Source organism: Eurypyga helias, unplaced genomic scaffold (genome assembly GCF_000690775.1).
Source record: "Eurypyga helias isolate BGI_N326 unplaced genomic scaffold, ASM69077v1 scaffold35528, whole genome shotgun sequence".
NCBI lineage: Eukaryota > Metazoa > Chordata > Aves > Eurypygiformes > Eurypygidae > Eurypyga > Eurypyga helias.
In genome coordinates, this window is record NW_010266915.1 from 1 (window position 1) to 17,218 (window position 17,218).

Sequence of the window (17,218 nt, forward strand, 5' to 3'; positions counted from 1 at the left end):
TCCAACCTAAACCATCCTATGATTGCATGAATATTAGTTTAGACCTTTTTGTACAATATGTTGTACTTACGCTTTTCCATGAGTAGTTGTTCATGATTAACTCCTTAGGCAGGTATTCTAATTACACAATAAAGGGTTTTTGTTCAGAATTATTTTAATATAAATTTTTGCTTTTCTTGGAAGGTAAGAATAATCTTTATTGATTTGTATTGTTTTGGAGTAAGAATTTTCTCCCTCATAGTCCTCTAATAATGCTGTAATACTGCTAGCATCTTAGGTAGATTAGGGAAAGGGTTTTCTTTCTCAGTTTTTGCATTGCAAAGATTTACTATTTTTAATAATAGGAAAAATACTATCATTATTTTTGAGATGAAAAACATTGATATATGAAAGAAAATATTTGAGGACCTGGCTGGCTTATTGGTGTCTGGCATTGACATAAACCTTCCAGAAACATTGTAAAACTTTCTGGAATATTACATATTTATTTTGTTGTCTTAATTTGACAAACAGTTCCAGAATTTATTTTCTGTTCTGTTCCTGCATAAGCCAAACTGCTGCATACGTCAAGTAATTGATAATGTAGGTATAAATATATTTAAGTATATTAAGTATATTTAAGATTTTCATGTATTTTTTTTTTTTAAAGAGTATAGAGAACTCACCTTTAAAGAAAATGGAGGCATCAACTTCGAAGAAACCAAGGAAAGAAGCCTTGAGTCCTATTCAAAAAAGACAGTGCCTTAGACAGTATGTTATGAAACATCCGAACATAATGAAATCTCCAGAATCACAGAGGTAAATGAACATAAGTTGTCAGGTTTATATACAGAACCAAAATACTTTGTATGAAATTTAGTTTACAATTAAGTGTGTATATTAAAACTTTTTTTTTTTTTTGGTCAAAGGGATGAATTTGTGCACAGTGCACTCATTTTCTGTTTCAGTTTGGTATAAAATTGGCTTCCACTCAAGAGAACAAAATCTATTTCAAAGAATAACTGTTGAAGATGTTGAAGTCTTTGTGTTGATAATCAAAGACTCTGTATCATTTGTGTTAGCTTGAACGTGTTGATACGTCATGGTGGAAAAGCTGTGTTAATCTATGTACTATGCTGCTTTTTCCCAACTGTGTTGGGAGGCTTACCTGTTAGAAATCTAATAAGGAATGTTTATTTGTTCCCAACGTTCAGGTAGTTTTGGGGTAATTTTCATCATCTGTTTTCTAATTCTTTTTGGATTCTCTGTTCTGTAGCTTTTGGAAAACTGTTTTTTGATAGAAACAAATGGAAATTCATTCACTATTCTTTTGGCAGATAATTGTATGTATTTGGTTAACTTACTAATAACGGTAGCTTCTGACCTAGAAAGATATGTAGAATTCATTACCTGGTGTTTTGGCCACTTATGCTTCCAGCAATTAGCAAGTAGGAAACTAAGAATATCTGAATAAGCAATCACATAACTGATTCTGGAAGTGTTTTAAATAATGAACCTCAAAAAAGTCTTCCATATACTAACTTCTGAATGTTTACCTAAACTGCCTATTTTTCTGCCTCTACAGAAAAAGCTATCTTCCTTACCATGATTTTCATGGCTTTCAGTGGAAGAGGGGATGTTTAACTTATCCTGGTCTTTTTGCTTTTTCAGCTGCTCTTTCATATCTTACATAATAATATTGCTGTTTAAAATAATTAATATTGTATATGGCATACTATTCTGCCCACATTTTAAAGGTGGAAAACAGGCAGAAAAATAATTTAGGTTGATAAAGGGAACAGTTTATTGTTTATAAAAAATTAAAAATGGGGCTTGATGTGTGCCAGGTAATACAGAATTGTTAGATCTGGCAGAGAAACATTAAAAAAAAAAAAAAATCTAAGGCTGGAAATTAAAGCCAAGCATCCAAATTTGAAATAAAGTGTTTTCTTCCCACTGAGGATGATTAGCTACCAAAACACAGCAATAAAAAGAATGATCCATATTTATAGTATAATGATAGACTTTTCATCTTCTGAACAGACTCTGTGAAACACATTGTATTTGCTATAATAATCTGGGTGATTCAAGTACAAGTAACTTCAAACACAGAGCTAAACCTTTTGTAAGTGATAAGACAAATATCTTACGGAAGTTGATAAAATGTAAGATAGGATTTAGTGTGTGTTAAGTGCCTTTAAAGAGGGAAAGGCCAATTACTTGACTGCAGCAAAAATCCTTTTGCTAGAAATATGTCGTGTGTTTATGCGTCTGAGTTAACACAAGTCTGGATATGCAATGGGATACTTTCTGTATATCTTTACCATGATTTTCCTCTCTAGAACTTCAAGAAACAAAGTTCCATTTTTTGATGCTTCATATCTTTTGGTTTAGGAAATGCAGGGAAAAGTTGCAAAAAGTAGCTCGTCACACCTTAGTGCTGCTGCTGAAACCAATCGTGAGTAATTACTTAAACCGACAGAAGTTTCATCAAATGTGTCTTGAAGAGATGCCCTGGAGGTCTCAGATGAATATCTATGTGGCAGTTGCACACTACAACCTATTTAAAAAGAAACTGGAAGAGCAGTGTAATGTTGGAATTTGTGGTTTGCAGCATCTGGACAGGTACATCTTCACTGCATTATCAGTGGTTGCTATGAACACAGATTATTGTGGTATTGCCATTAATGCAAACAGATCTGTGGTGCAGTATCAGCGCCAGTTTGTCCTATGAACCATACAGCTTCGAAATGCAAACTGATTTACTATGTAACAAGTTTTGCTTTCCAGGTGATACATGCATTTTTAGTTGCTTACTTGACTGTCAGGTGACAGTTTTGAAATATACTATACTGAGCTATTTTTTGATTCCTTATAACTTTTGGCTATCATTCATTATTTCTGCTTCCTAAAGCTGCTGGAACGTAATCAAAACTCACTTTTGAGAAACTGAATTCTGTGTATGTATATCAAAATTCTTTTTAATATTACATCTGGGGTTTTTTTTGGTGCTTTCTTCTTTTTTTTTCCCATTCTGCAGTTACAGTACTTTGGATCCTGAAATATTCTCATTAAATAATTCTGGCACTGTAGTAGTGAGAGAAGCCGTAGAGAATAACATGAGAACACCGACTCCTCTTCTACTTAAAAAGTCAGGAATGACCGAAAACCAAACTTGTAAGAACTTTTAATGCCTGAATAACTGCAATCAGTTTCAACTTAACTTTTTCTTTCTCTTAATTTCCATCTTGACCTCCATCATGTGTTCTGCACAACACCTTTGGAAAAACATTCATGCCAGTTTAAAGAGAAGGGTTTCTGCATTTCAAAAGTGTCCTCTGTATTTTCTCTTTTTGGCATACCTAGTATAAAAGAAGTCATAGGCAGTTATGGGGCATTTGTAATAACTCTGAGCACTGTTTATTGCATTGATAAATATGCTACTTTTTATCAAGCGGTTATTCTTTACCCTATACTTTAGTAACAAGTTTATAAATGCTAATAAATCAGTGATACTAGCTTTTAGGTTGCAGAAGCCACACTACCTAGACCTATTAAATTGATAATATTCCAGATTATAAGAAATGCAGTCATAATTTATATCAGTTTCTGTGGTTGTTAATTGGTCTGTAATTTCCTTTAGATTTCCTAACAGGTCAGTAATTTCCTGGGTCATTCTGTAAGTCTTTCTTACAAAAATAGACTGAATTTTACTGTTGTCTTTCAAATTTTAAGTAGAATCATTCAAGTTGCCTCCTCTACTTGCTCCCCATTGTTTTCCTATGGCAGCGGCTACCTCAGGATCAATTTTTTATCTTCTACCATTTTAACTTCAATTCTGTCTTTCACATTTGACTGTTCTATTATCCCAGCTCTTTTCAATAATGAATAATTTTAAGTCCCTTCCAACCCAAACCATTCTATGATTGTATCCTTTAAGGTTTCAACAGGAGCCAAAAGGCTCCTGTTTGTAGGTAATTGTGAAATACAGGACTTTGATTACCTCAGACCTTAATGATAACATACAAGTCAACACAAAGTAGTCTGCTTAGCCATCAGAAGTTCAAGAAGAAATCACAAGCCTGGTCTTTTCAGTAGTGCGTCAGGGAAACGTTCTTGCCACAGCTGTAGAGAGCAAATCTTCCTGTCGTTCCATGTAGAACTTTCTTGGGTAGGAATCAACTCTCTGCTGCCTTTTCCAAGGAGATGTGACAAAAACTAGCGGTTGAATTCACTGGTTCTCTTTGCAACAGCTTACTTTGTTATACTTTTTTGTCTTGCTTACAAATCACTGAGAACCAAGTCACTGAAAGCTGTTGAAAACTAATGAAAATCCTGTTTACTATCTCCTAGCCTTTGCAGCAATTCTGAATGAATTAATTTCATGAAGTGTGTAGTTTGCCATAGAGTTCAAATAGTGTTTAGCTTAAAATTCGCTTCTGCCTATAACCTGTATGTCAGATATTACTGTATCCCACTACCATGAATCTTGTGTTTCACCTTAGAGAATGTTTGGTATTGAATAAAATAATGAAGCAATGCTACACATACCACAGAACTTGTCAGAAATTTTCCCTTCTTACTAACTTCTTTTAAGAGGCCTTGGTTTCTGAAAGATTCTTGGGAGCTTACAACAGTGATTTCTTCCGAAAACTTCTACGAGGGTTGTGTTTTGGCTTTGAGACTGAAAACTGTTTGGTACACATCATTATTTTGCTCAATTTTTTTTTTTTTTAATCCTTGCCTCTCCCAATGCTTAAGTGAAAGCATCTTATATTTTAAATATCATAACCTTATAAATATGATAACCTTAACACTGGCATTTGCTAACATTTAAGTATTTAGCTGCCACAGGAAAATCCTAGCTGGCTGATAATTTTTTTTCTTTTTTTTTTTTGAGAACTTTAACTCATTTTTAACCAGTGAACTTTTTGTCTTTGGGTACAGATAAATCTTCTGAGCACAGCATTGAACTGAGTGGAACAGATACTCCTCAAACTCAAACAACAAACGATACAGAAATACCCATCTCTCATTCCCCCGAAGAATACAACCAGCTTCTGTCAAATACCATTTTATTGGAGCATTTTACAAAAATCTTTTTGCATTTAAGAAGAGCAGTGGTAAGATAGGCTTTCTTGTTAAATGTTTTATTTGTTACTAAGCATTGCATTACAATATTTACTAATTTCTGCCGTAAAATACCCCACACTTCAAAAACTTCAAAAACCTTCAGTGGGAAAAAGCAATGATTTCTCATCACCTGCAAAATGTCCAAGGACAGTGTATGAAGTGTCAGACATATCGCCTATCATAATGTATATGTGTGTTCAACATACAATAATTTATATAAATATTTTAGTTTTCATTTAGTCTTTGAAACTCTCCTTCTCACATTTGTTAAATCATTCTGAAAATGCTTACAGACTTACCCATCCCTTGACGGGTCTCAGTGAATGCCTTCAGTAGTATAAACACAAGGAGTTGACCAGTGATTGAAGGGAACTACGGACTGACTACTCTTCCCATAAACCCTTCTAAAACCAAATAAAAGATCTTGTGTGGGTGTTGTGAATTAATTTTTATTTCTTATTCTCACACAAAAAGCAACAATTAAATTCAATAATAAAATTCAATTATAAAATCGTACTTCAAATTAGTGCTTCTGTGAAAATTTCCAAATTAAGGTTCTATAACGCTTTATATAAATCGAAATATTGAATGATCTGTTATTAAGGATGATCCATAGACTGCAGTTTTGGAGGATTACTTATACCTAAGCTTTGCAATAAAAGAATGACGCTTTTAATTTCTGTATTTCCTAAGTACAATTATATTTTGAATGATATGCATAGGTTCTCGCTCACCGTGGTGGCTACTGGACATTGCTTCAAAATGCTTGTCGAGAACTTTGGAATTATACTCAAGAATTACAGATGATTGCTAACCATTCACATTCCCATATGGATGCATTTCCCATTACCGGGGGTTTTCTTACGAACACCATCTGGTTGCCATTTTACTTGGCATCAGACATGCTCATCGATATGATAACTGAACTACAAGCAAGCAGATCTCTTAAGGTAAAAATGATTTTATTAAGACAGTGTACTCTTTATTCCCCCATCTTAAGCAAAGGTAGTTTTCTTTCTTTTGCATAATTTTCTGGTATCTGCAAGTCATTCTCTGTAACAAGGTTTTAGAGGATTACAGTATTATCTGGCCTTTATAATTTGATTATAAAGTCCTGAAAACAAGTTTGAAAATAACGGGTAGAATAATGTTTCTTCACTGTAGATTGTGGATCCTGAAGGAGACTTCTGCATTCCCAGTTGTTTAGGAGGTATTATGGATGAGAATGGTGGTTCTAATCTCCATCTACAGTCTCCCCTGGATGATGTGAATGTGGTTGACTTGCAATGGATATGTAATCTGATTCTGAAAACAATAGAAACGTTGTATCACATGAAGAAGTGGGGAGCACTGGTACACATAGCTGTACAATTCAACATACTTACACAGTGAGTTACACCAACTCTAATAAAAACTAAAAAGCAACATTATATAGTTAAACATACCATTATTTTGCTTAATAACTATACTTCGGGTTTTTTTCAGTGAGAGATACACAGAACAAGTGAGTCCACTGCTGGTGTATGCTCAGAGGCAGCTGCTGGAAAGGATGCAACAGTTCACTGGTCCAGGCAGCTGTGAATCTCATTTCATAAAGTATCTGTCTGATAATGCACATAAGGTAAACCAAGATTTTCTTTCTGGGCACTGACTCCTAATGTGAACTAAATATAGAGAAGTACTTTCACTGATTACATTAATAGGGTTTTTTATAATGTTTGCAAATAGTAAATTATAATAAATTAATGAACATAATTGATTGAAGTGCGTGAAAAGGCTTATATGACATGATTGCAGCAGCAGCAGAGGTCTGGACTTGATGACCCGGAGAACATTTCTTCCATGCACAATGTACCCATTCCATATTATGAGCCTAAATCTAATTTCATGTTAGTTCTTGATGCCACTCTTTTAACCTGAAAACATTTATTTGGATATTGCACAATCTTTGTGGTTAATTAAATGTAAACATAAAGAGATTGCTTTGTTTTTTGCATTGAATGCTGCTCCTGAAGACCAAAATTAATCAAATTGAATGAACCCGAACACTGACAATACCAATAAAGAGCTTGAAAAACTTGATCACCAACCAAAAAAAAGCCCTGCCGCTCAGCAAATTCCTTTCCTTAAAAGCCATGTCTCTCTGTATATAGTAAACTGACTTTGCCACTTGGAATTTTTTCATGGAATTAGCTATTTAAAATGAGGATTTTTGGTTTTTTGAACCCAAGATTTATTTCTAAAAATTTTGGCTAAAGTCAATCGCATGGTTGATATTTTAAATATGTTTCTATTACTAATATGAACACAGGACTTGAAGGAGGTGGGGAAAAGTGGGGTTTGAAATTTCAAATGGATTTGTTCTGAGCATGGGGTTCAGGAGCCACTGCCTTGCCTAGAGACAGCACACTGGTGCCCAGGGCTTGCAGGAATTCAGAAGGCACTCCGGGCTTGTGGAGGGCAGCTGAGGTGCTCTGTCTTGTCTCTCTGTAAGGCCGTTTCCTTCGTACTTCTTTCAGGCCCTGCCGTTCAGAACATAGTCGTTTGTCTAAAAAGAGCAGTGTAGCAAACCACCACATACTGCTGTAATCTAGGCAATGTGAAAAAGTTTTATAGTTTTGAAAGAACAACTTACAGAACAAAGACTAAAGTTAGTTCATAGTAGTAAGGATCGTTCAAAAAAGACATCCTCAGTTTAGCAATATAGAAGGTATGGCTACATGTCACAATGCAGTGCGGTTCAGAGAGTCTAGAACTAGCTCTGAATTAGTTCTTTTGCTTCTGAAGTGATATAGCAAAATAAAATGTCTGAACTGGATTAGCCCTTGATAGAAATCTGGAAGTTTGTTTCTCTGACAGACTCAGACTGCTTTTATTACTTGCTTAGAGCTATGTTGTGTATCCCTATGCAGCATTACATTGTGCTTTACATGCAGCGTGCTCTTTCACATACTCACACTGACGGGTTCTTTGCAAGCACGCATTAATCCAGACAAAAAAGTGGAATATTTTCTGAATGTCAACATATTTGCTCATGATCATGGCAAATACCAAATAAGATACAAGTTTAATTCATTAACATATAAACGCTTATATGTTATATCCAATATTTAAGTGTTATGAATGTTTCATCTCTTAGTCACAAGAGTACCTATTATGGGTCATTGGTGTAATTGTAAATTAGTCCTCCATTATTTTGTCATATGACTGAGTATTTAGATACTTTAATATCAAATATTAATTTTGCTGAATACTCTTCAATTATCATGAAACAAAACTTGCTTTTTAGGTGAATTGCAGAAGCTACATAGGACAGAAATTACAGCTGCCTATTTCCCATTCTGCTAGTGAACTTATTTTTCCTGGATGCTTTTTCTATCCTGAGAGGAAAAAAGATTATACAGGTGAGAGCACATTTCAGTATTGTGAGTTCTCTATTCTCCCAATTCCTTTCCTTTTTTTCATACTCTATACTTTTTCTCTTTGTTTTTCCTCCTTATCTTAGATCTTCTACTTCTCCTATAACCTGTTTCTTTTAATACAAACTCAATTTTGTCTTCAAATCATTATTCTTGATATTTCGTAATGTTGTCAAGACTTTTCCAAATATATTCAGACTGTATCTGAAAAAAAGAAGAAAAGCACTTGTCATCCAGATGCCAGATGACCTACGGTATGTTGAGTGAGCTTGGTGGTCTTGGTCCAGTTTTCTGTCAGTATTGTGGGCTGTCCATCACTAAACCCAGAACTTCCTGTGCACCTACACTGTTATCGATAGAATCAATAGAAAAACTGAACTATAAGGTGACAAAACACCTATTTTACCCACAGTTGTTCTTTTCAGTCAGAATTAAAATGCTATAGTCATTAGTGGGAGTTTGTAAACCGTAGCTCCTCATATCACAGATAATGTCAGCGCATCACACACAAGGCTTTGAGCTGAGAAAGCTAATTGAACAACAAATAATGCTGATTGTAAGAAGAGTAAATAATACTGTGCCTTTGGTAGAGACAGCATGCCAACTCACAGGTTTGGTACATAAAAACTACAGTAATTGTAAATAGGATCAGCAGTTGTAGTAAAAGATTTGTTTCCAGGCTTCAGACACCAGAGTCCAGAGCAGAGAGCTGAGATGAGGCATGCCCAGGGCAGATGGATTTCAAGGAATATTACATGTTACGTGACAACTAAAAAGTAACACTGCAAATGATACAGTCCTCTTGGTTAATAATTTTGCTTAAATTCGTAATCCAACAAGGAACAAAGGTGACATTTATATATTTTAGTTTTGAAGTTGTAGAATTGTTCAAATATATGTTTTGTTCAAAATACATATATGTAATGCATAATTGTTCTCCATAATTATTAATTCCTTTTAGACAGCAGTCAAGTAAAACGCCTAGTTTATGTACCTCTTGATGTGAATGATACACTGGAATGTTTTAGAGAAACTCTACAAAAATCTAAGTATCACAGCAGAGCCCTGAGACACAGCAGAAAACTACTTTCATTATTTCTTGCACACACACAAGGTGAGTTATTTATTGAAAAGTTTCTCACTTAATAAAGTGTATATGCAGTTAAAATAGTAAAGAGTGAAAGAAATATTTTTTTTTTCATTCAAGGTTTAGTTATTGACAATTAGAGAAAAGATAGAATATAAAGTTATATATGAAGTTCTGTAAGCACAAGCTCTAAGCCTGATTTCCTGTGATTTATGTCTCATGGTTGAATGGTAAATTTTTCATGCAGCTGTGTCACTTGTCTGTCTGCAGCCAAACCTCTGTCAGAGGGCTGACTGGCAGATGTTTCCAGGTTTATTTTCTCTAACAGAGCACATATTTTCATTTGGTTGCACTGACCAATGGGTTTAATTAGGAGACACACAGACAGAATCAGCATAGGAAACCAGATAAAAATAGGGTACGCAGGAACTGAGTATTTGAGTAATGCAGTGTGGAAATATTTGTGGTGCTGGAAATAGTATCATGCTTTTCCAAACTGATCATATAAATCACTTTTTCTGGTCTAGAAAATGCTGGAAGAAAAGTCAGCAGTCATATCTCTTCAAATAGAAGGCTGGAATTTAATGTGGGAGCTGAACTGATATTTCTATCAACACCATGTGACCTTTCTCAAGAAAAATTTAATTTCTCCAGGATGGTTGAGAGTAAACCAATACCACAGTCACAGCTTTCAGTAATTATCTCTTCCTATGAACAAACAATTGGTAATTTTTTCATAAATTTCTGTTTACAGCTAAGATGTAATATCATTCTGCCTATCTGTGTTCATGTAGGTTTATTCCGGTGTTATTTTCCTCTGTTGGACAGCTAGAACTGTCTGAGAGCTGGATTCCAGAAATACATAACCTTCTTTCTGTTGATTTATAAAATCTGCATTAGATCATAAACAAGCCACTTGTTGGTTCACAACCTCTACATTTATCTCATCTTACGAAAATGCATTACTTCAGTGGTGTTATACTGATTAATCCCAAATTAAAAATCTGCTATAATGTTTAGCAGGTTCATTTTAATTCCATGATAATTTCTTTTCTAGCAAACAGACCTTTCCAATTCTGTGCATTTCAATATAAGACCTAGTTGCTTGGCTTCCATCATACATTCTAGTATGGCTTTACTCGTACAGCTACAGCTCAGCACTACTACCTGCTTTTCCCGTTTGACAAAGTAGGTGAAGTGTAGCAGGTAAACAGATGCCATAAGGGGTTTTGTTTGAAGTAAGGGGTCCAGAAATGAGCAGGGACAGTGCTACTGTGCTGTATGCAGGCAGTGTTGTTTAGCAGGTTCAATTGGCCTCCTTCCGTGTTTATCTATTGAAGAGGAATAAGTTTGAGAGGTCTGAAAAAAACAAAAATATAAAAGCTTATGTAAACAGGTTCATAAAACACAATATACTCTTGTTTTCAAAGTTAGTAGAAATAAGATTTTGTACATTGGAAGCTAAAATACAAACCTAATCATTCTTTCAAATAATATTCATGCATTGAATCACTTGTGAATACTTGTCTACTCATGCAAAATTTCTGCAAGATTCCGTAACTGATTTAATTATGTGCCATTTTTTTTTAATTGATTAAAAAATAAATTACAGGAATCCTTGAAATAAACAATCAGAGAGACCTCAAGGTTCAGGCTCTACATGAACTTGGAAATGTTCACATTTATGCTGGAAACAAAAGGTACATAGTTATTGGCTTAAAAAAGAGTATTTTTTTTTCTTCTTTTTTTTTTTTAATTGGCATTCATATTCCCTACAACTGTTTGTAAATTCTTGTACTGTCCTCAGTAATCTAACTCACCATTAGCTATATTTTGAGAGGCTTTTTTTCTAGAAATTGCTTAATTTTCTTAGCTAGCTAATTGCAGTTAAACAAATTAATTAAGCATCTCTCTGTGTTTTTAAGAAGTAATATCTATTCCTTGACAATCTTATTTTAGTATATGTCCCAGTAAGTCTGTTGACCAGGAATGGTATCTTTTTCTGTTGTAGAAACAGTATTTCAGTTTCTGACCTAATCAGAATTAGTTATATCTCAGGCAATGAAGGTAAATTGAAGCGAGTCTTATCTTCCACTTTGGAAAATGTCAGCAATATGATGAGGATATTTTTTATGTGTTACAGAGCTGCTTTTAAACATTGGTGTCAAGCCCTTGATGAAACACTCAACATGGCTGATGCTCTTAACAACTGGCAAGAGTTAGTTTTTAAAAAAAATGCTACAGACTGCCTTGCAGTTGGAAGATCAACTGAGATTAGTCAGAAGTTTCTTTCTCAGGCTGGAGTTTGGGGATGTTTACATGCAGCAGTCTTAGTGGCTAAGATCGCTCAGTAAGTATTTCATCTATATGTTTCTTTCATATTTTAAACAAATTGCTCATCCAGGAGAGTAGGCAGCTTGAAATGAATTTAAAAACACTAACGAGTTGCTATAAAAAAGGCTCATCAAAAGCAGAGGAATTTTTCCTTTCAGGAAGAAAGTTGCTCTTTTGGAGAATATCATTTGTTCCCTTTTCTTGAGTGCTCATCTTTGATCATAATTGCAGCTGTATATTATACAGAAAGATCATTGAAATAAAACAAAATGATAAAGTCATAAGCACAAGGATTTTACAGTCATATTGATTTTCAATTGAAATATCACATCTCCCAAGTCATTGCACATATTAAATATTAATCTATCTTGAGGGCAGATTTACTGCCTAAAGTACTCATTTTCTGGTGAATTACAACTAAATGAAATTTGAATTACTGTATTAAAGTCTACCATCAATAAATATTTCCGACCAGTACTCCTTGACTGCTGGTAAGACACTATGGATGTAATTCTGAGCTGTTCCTCAACATATTGTACAATAGAAAAATGTGCAAAATATAAAATATAAAATGTCTAAGCCAGCTTAGAAGCGTTATACCCATGAAAGGGCAGAATTTCATCAGAGTAAACTGTCTTACCCAAGAAGCTGGTCATATTAATAGCCCTGTAAAGTATCTGTAAACCAAAGTAGCGGTTAAAGTATTAGCATGGGTATTTCAGGATCAAACAGCATTGGCACACTCAGAATTAGCACCCAAGAGGAAAAGGAGGGAGTTTAAGTGATTCTAAACCCCAGCTCTTCTAATTCTGAGCTGTGGTGCAGTTTCAGGTCCAGTCAGGAAAGACCCAATGCCTAGCTGCTTTTACAGATGCTTCTGACATGTATTTGCTCCACTGCATACTATTCCTTTACTGCTCATATGTCCATTCCAAATCATGACAGGGATCTGGAGGAAGCTATCCTCGTGGCTTCTACCTCAGGCAGATCTTTTCTCAGACCTGACTTGGGCTGTTAAACATCTTTCTCTTGAGTCGCTCTTTCTAGAGCAACTTAGTCTCAGGCTGTAAAATGCAGATTAAAGGATTCTGATACTGTATTAAAGATTTCTGATACTGTAGATCCAGGGGAGTACCCCACTACCACGGTGTTTTAAAGCCCTGAGGTGCTGTGTGGGATTCATTTAATCCAGCTAGACACCTGCCACGTCAAAGTCCATGCGTGCTAGTTCTTTTAGGCTTCCTTTATGGAAAGAAATACACTTTAAGGTGTGAGTTGCTTGACCTGCTTTATCTTTCTAGTTTTGTTTGAGATCAATTTTGCACTTAGATTCCCTCTTTCTCTCCTTTAACTTTAAAGAGAATCTAGACAACTCCCTTTATCTAGGTATATATTGGGTCAGAAACTTCTTTCTTTGCATGGCATGGCTGAGCACCTATCTACAGAACAGGCAGTTGTTTTCTAGTATGGAAAACATCTAAATAGTGTTACTATCATTATTGTTAGATAAAAGAAGAGTTTGAATAATTTATATTGATGGACACATTCATATTTCTTATTGTCTGTTGAACTTCAGGTATATAACAACATCAAAGATGAGATTAAGAACTAAATACTGCTATTTTTCTGCTATACTTTTTAAGGTAAGAACACAATTTCAGTTAGAATTCATGAAGTTGGCAAATTGCTTCTAAAACTTAAATCTCAATAACCCTTTATTAAAATTCTTCTCTATTCATTTTGATTGTAAAGGAAAGCTGGAGATTGGTGGTAATTGACAATTTATGCACATTAGGTTAGATGTTTCTATTCTTTGTTTTTTAACACTATTCCTGTATTACAGCCTAAAAATTATCACTTCAATAAGAGGAATATTCAATTAGAGGTCTTAGAGAAATCATGAAATACTGAAAGGTGAAGATGGCTAAAATATTTGGCAGTGAAATCTCTTTTTTTTTTTCTCTTGAAGTGTTCTGCTCAGGAAAAACTGGATGGCATCAACATTAGCAGAGAGCTGTCTGTCAGATCTGTACAGAGTCTTTAGATTGTCATAAATTTTCATCCAGGAGAACAGACTCTTTAGAAAAATAAGTTTTTGAATCTTTTTTAGCACTGAAAGATATTGGTTTGTAATACTAAGATCTCAGCTGTATAAGAAGTCTGCTCTAAAAACAGAGCATGGTCAAAATAATTTGTTTTCATTTACAAGGAAAATAAGTTCATTAAAATTGAGTGGGGAAACATTCAGAAACTTACTATAGTGGAAAAAAGGGGTTCAGTTAGCTTTTAAAAGGAAGTTTTAAGATACCAGTAACAAAAGTGACATCAGAAAAAGAACTGCAAGTATTCTGCCAGTCATACTGCACTGGGATCAGTGAGTGCTTACTCATACCTGTGCAGCATCAGAAAGTGAGTTGGCTTCTCAAAACAAACTAAGGCCAGTTTCTAACATCTTGTGCCAGCCATGGTCGTGACTGTGTGACCTGTGCTAGGCCATGTTTAAAACCTCATTAAGTTCAGCAAAGGGAGAACAAGTTGAAGAAATGAAGGTAAAGAAGTATTCTGACTGTCTTCTAGCACTGTAATTGCTGGTGTTACAAAGCTGAACAATTTTGGTTTCTCCTTTTGACAGAAATAGTAGTAAGCATTTGTTCCAGTTGTATAACGGTAAAAATAATTGTGACTTGACTGCAATAGGTCTGATATTAATTAGGATAGGAGCAGCTTGCAGGGTGAGTGTCTTGAAAAATATAATCAATTACTGTCACTGTACCTTTCAAAGTTCAAGCCCATAATTTGTTCCTTGATTTGGAAAGCTTTTATAACCTTATTTAAATTTCACCTCTGATGTAGGCTTTAGGCTTGTTAATATCTTGGATCTGAGTATGTAAATGCATATTTCTCTAGCATATCATTGCTAATTACAGCAAGATAAACACAATTGGGAAGGAATATTCAACATCAGAGACAATGTTAGCACTCCTCCCCTTTTAAAGGAGGAACATTTAAGTTACTTCCTTAAAGATCACTCACAGCAGTTTTAAGTTTTATGATTTAAGCTGCACTAGTTGATCCAGTTAAGGGCGGAACTAGGGTGACCCTAGCTGTTAACTGGCCTTAAAGTCAGCAACTCTCCCAGAAATGACGACTGAGGTGGTGGTGGCAAGGTGAGGACGTAAGGCTAAGAAAAATCAAAGTAGCTTTCTTAGCTTGTGGGGAAAACAAGATTTTTTTCTTCTGATGGAAGACATTTTCCATGAAACATCCTTGGAATTGTAAAGAAACGTTTGAACACATTACCAGAATCATCTCAACAAATTTCTCCTATGCATTTTCCTTGATTATGGAGATGTTTGAAGAAATTATTAAGTTCTTTCTGTCTGCTGATGACAGGTTTATCCTAAGAATTACAGTCTTTGTGAGAACCCCTAGTGATTTCACCCCCCACACCCTCCCAGTGCTTTCATTTATTTGGGATGTTTTGACTTGGAATCTGAGAGAAACACTCTCAGACTGGCTATTTAGGAAGATTTTTCATTACCTGGGGAGTAGTTGCTTAGGAATCTTTCATGATTATTTTTCTATACCTAGATTAGTTTTTCTCCTTTGCTTGTTCCATGAAATACTGTCCTTAGACTATTTACAGCCTTTTTTTTTCCTCCATCATGTTCACACATAAAGCATTGTTTCTAAAAAGATTTTTCATGGTTGTTGTTTTTCTGGAAACAACTGGATTCTTCCTGAAGACATTGACTGAGTTTCATTTATGAAGTCATTTATGAGTTTCAAAGGTGGGAGTTTTATAGTTTCACTAATACCTATTCATTTTTTCACAATTGTTAATTATTATTACTTTCAGGCCCTGTTTAGAGCTTCTCTTCCACATCCGACAGCTGACTGTGACTTTGCAGAATATGAAACAAATATGCTTATTCCTGGTATTGACTTGTTCTCTGATCGCTACAGAGCTGATATCGGTACTGTAGTTGCAAGTCTGAATTTCCTTATGTTTGAACTACATTGTGCAAAACAGAATTTAATAGTAAGTGTTATTTTTATACTCTGGAAATGAATTTTAAGATATCAAGTCTTATTGTTTTGTGTGGATGTACTTATGAGACACCTCAGAAGCTCTAGCGAAGTACCAGTATGGTTACGTTCTGTGGCACTGAGAGGCAAGGTGTAGCTTGCTGCCTACAATTTTTAGACTTTACAGGGTACTTGTTTCTTCGGGAAGATGCAATACATTGTTCCCTTAGCTTAGGCATTTTAGAAGAAATTTCCTATTATATACAGTTTGAAATACACTGTACTGAGAATTACTTTAAATGCAGTACATTCAAAATGCTTTCAATAATTTTACTTTCACATTCAGTAAATAAAAGCTCTTTCTGTTTCTCACATTCTCATATTCCTCTGTATGGAGTGATTTTACGGCTTCCCTCTTATGTTGATCATGTGCTTATTTCTTCCACTTAATGCCTGACCACTTCCACTTTAATCCAACTTCTCTCAAAGATGCAGTGCTGTACATTGGAATAAACAGCTTGAATTGCTTACTAGTATTGGAAAAGCTGCAATTGTACCCCTGTTCCTGTTTGGTCCTGTGTGCTCTAACATATTTTCATGTCAGGCAATTATTGTATACCTCTATAAATCAATTCTCAGCAGGACAGAAAACTCCCCAGCAGAAAAATAAATAGTTATCTCATGCTTTAATGAGTTGAATCCACTTATGGCAAGGTTTTGCAAGTAGCAGAGCCAGTGCAAGGGGAGAAAAGATCATGTGGCTGGTAGCAGGGGACTAAGAAAAGGTTAGGGGTCGGGGTGGAAGAGGACTTAGAGAGGAGGCGGTGGCAAGATGTTACCCCTTTTTTGTCAGCAAGCCATTTGTTGGATTGATTTTTTTCTGGAACTTCAGGCTAAGTGTCTGTCTGACCTCCTGGTGTTTCTTCCCATCCTGCTTTACTGGAGTTCACTTTGTTATTAGGCTTTGTATAACTGCCCTCACTATGGGAGATCAAGTGAGATCAAGGAGCAGAGGGTTAACTGGAGGCAGGGATGCTTAATGACAGGAATGCTTGACCACCTGCTTCACATGGCCATGCACACTTCTGATTTTTCTGTACTTGTACTAGCAGAATACAAATCCAGGTCATAGATTATGGTCAAAGCCATTCTTCACATGGCCATGCACACTTCTGATTTTTCTGTACTTGTACTAGCAGAATACAAATCCAGGTCATAGATTATGGTCAAAGCCATT

General features: G+C 35.1%; 1 protein-coding gene across 1 annotated transcript in view; it reads left to right on the forward strand.

Annotated features, from left to right (window-relative positions):
* Window positions 1-649: 649 nt before the first annotated feature.
* Window positions 650-17,218, forward strand: part of CFAP54 (cilia and flagella associated 54) — a gene marked incomplete at its 5' end in the record, with an annotated part of 45,249 nt that continues 28,680 nt past the window's right edge. The window contains 13 exons of the mRNA XM_010157254.1: window positions 650-798; window positions 2,374-2,604; window positions 3,020-3,156; window positions 4,927-5,102; window positions 5,835-6,062; window positions 6,277-6,500; window positions 6,598-6,733; window positions 8,402-8,516; window positions 9,493-9,645; window positions 11,231-11,318; window positions 11,762-11,968; window positions 13,529-13,595; window positions 15,812-15,994. Coding sequence (XP_010155556.1) covers window positions 650-798; window positions 2,374-2,604; window positions 3,020-3,156; window positions 4,927-5,102; window positions 5,835-6,062; window positions 6,277-6,500; window positions 6,598-6,733; window positions 8,402-8,516; window positions 9,493-9,645; window positions 11,231-11,318; window positions 11,762-11,968; window positions 13,529-13,595; window positions 15,812-15,994 — 2,094 coding nt within the window. The remainder of the gene's footprint in view (window positions 799-2,373; window positions 2,605-3,019; window positions 3,157-4,926; window positions 5,103-5,834; window positions 6,063-6,276; window positions 6,501-6,597; window positions 6,734-8,401; window positions 8,517-9,492; window positions 9,646-11,230; window positions 11,319-11,761; window positions 11,969-13,528; window positions 13,596-15,811; window positions 15,995-17,218) is intronic.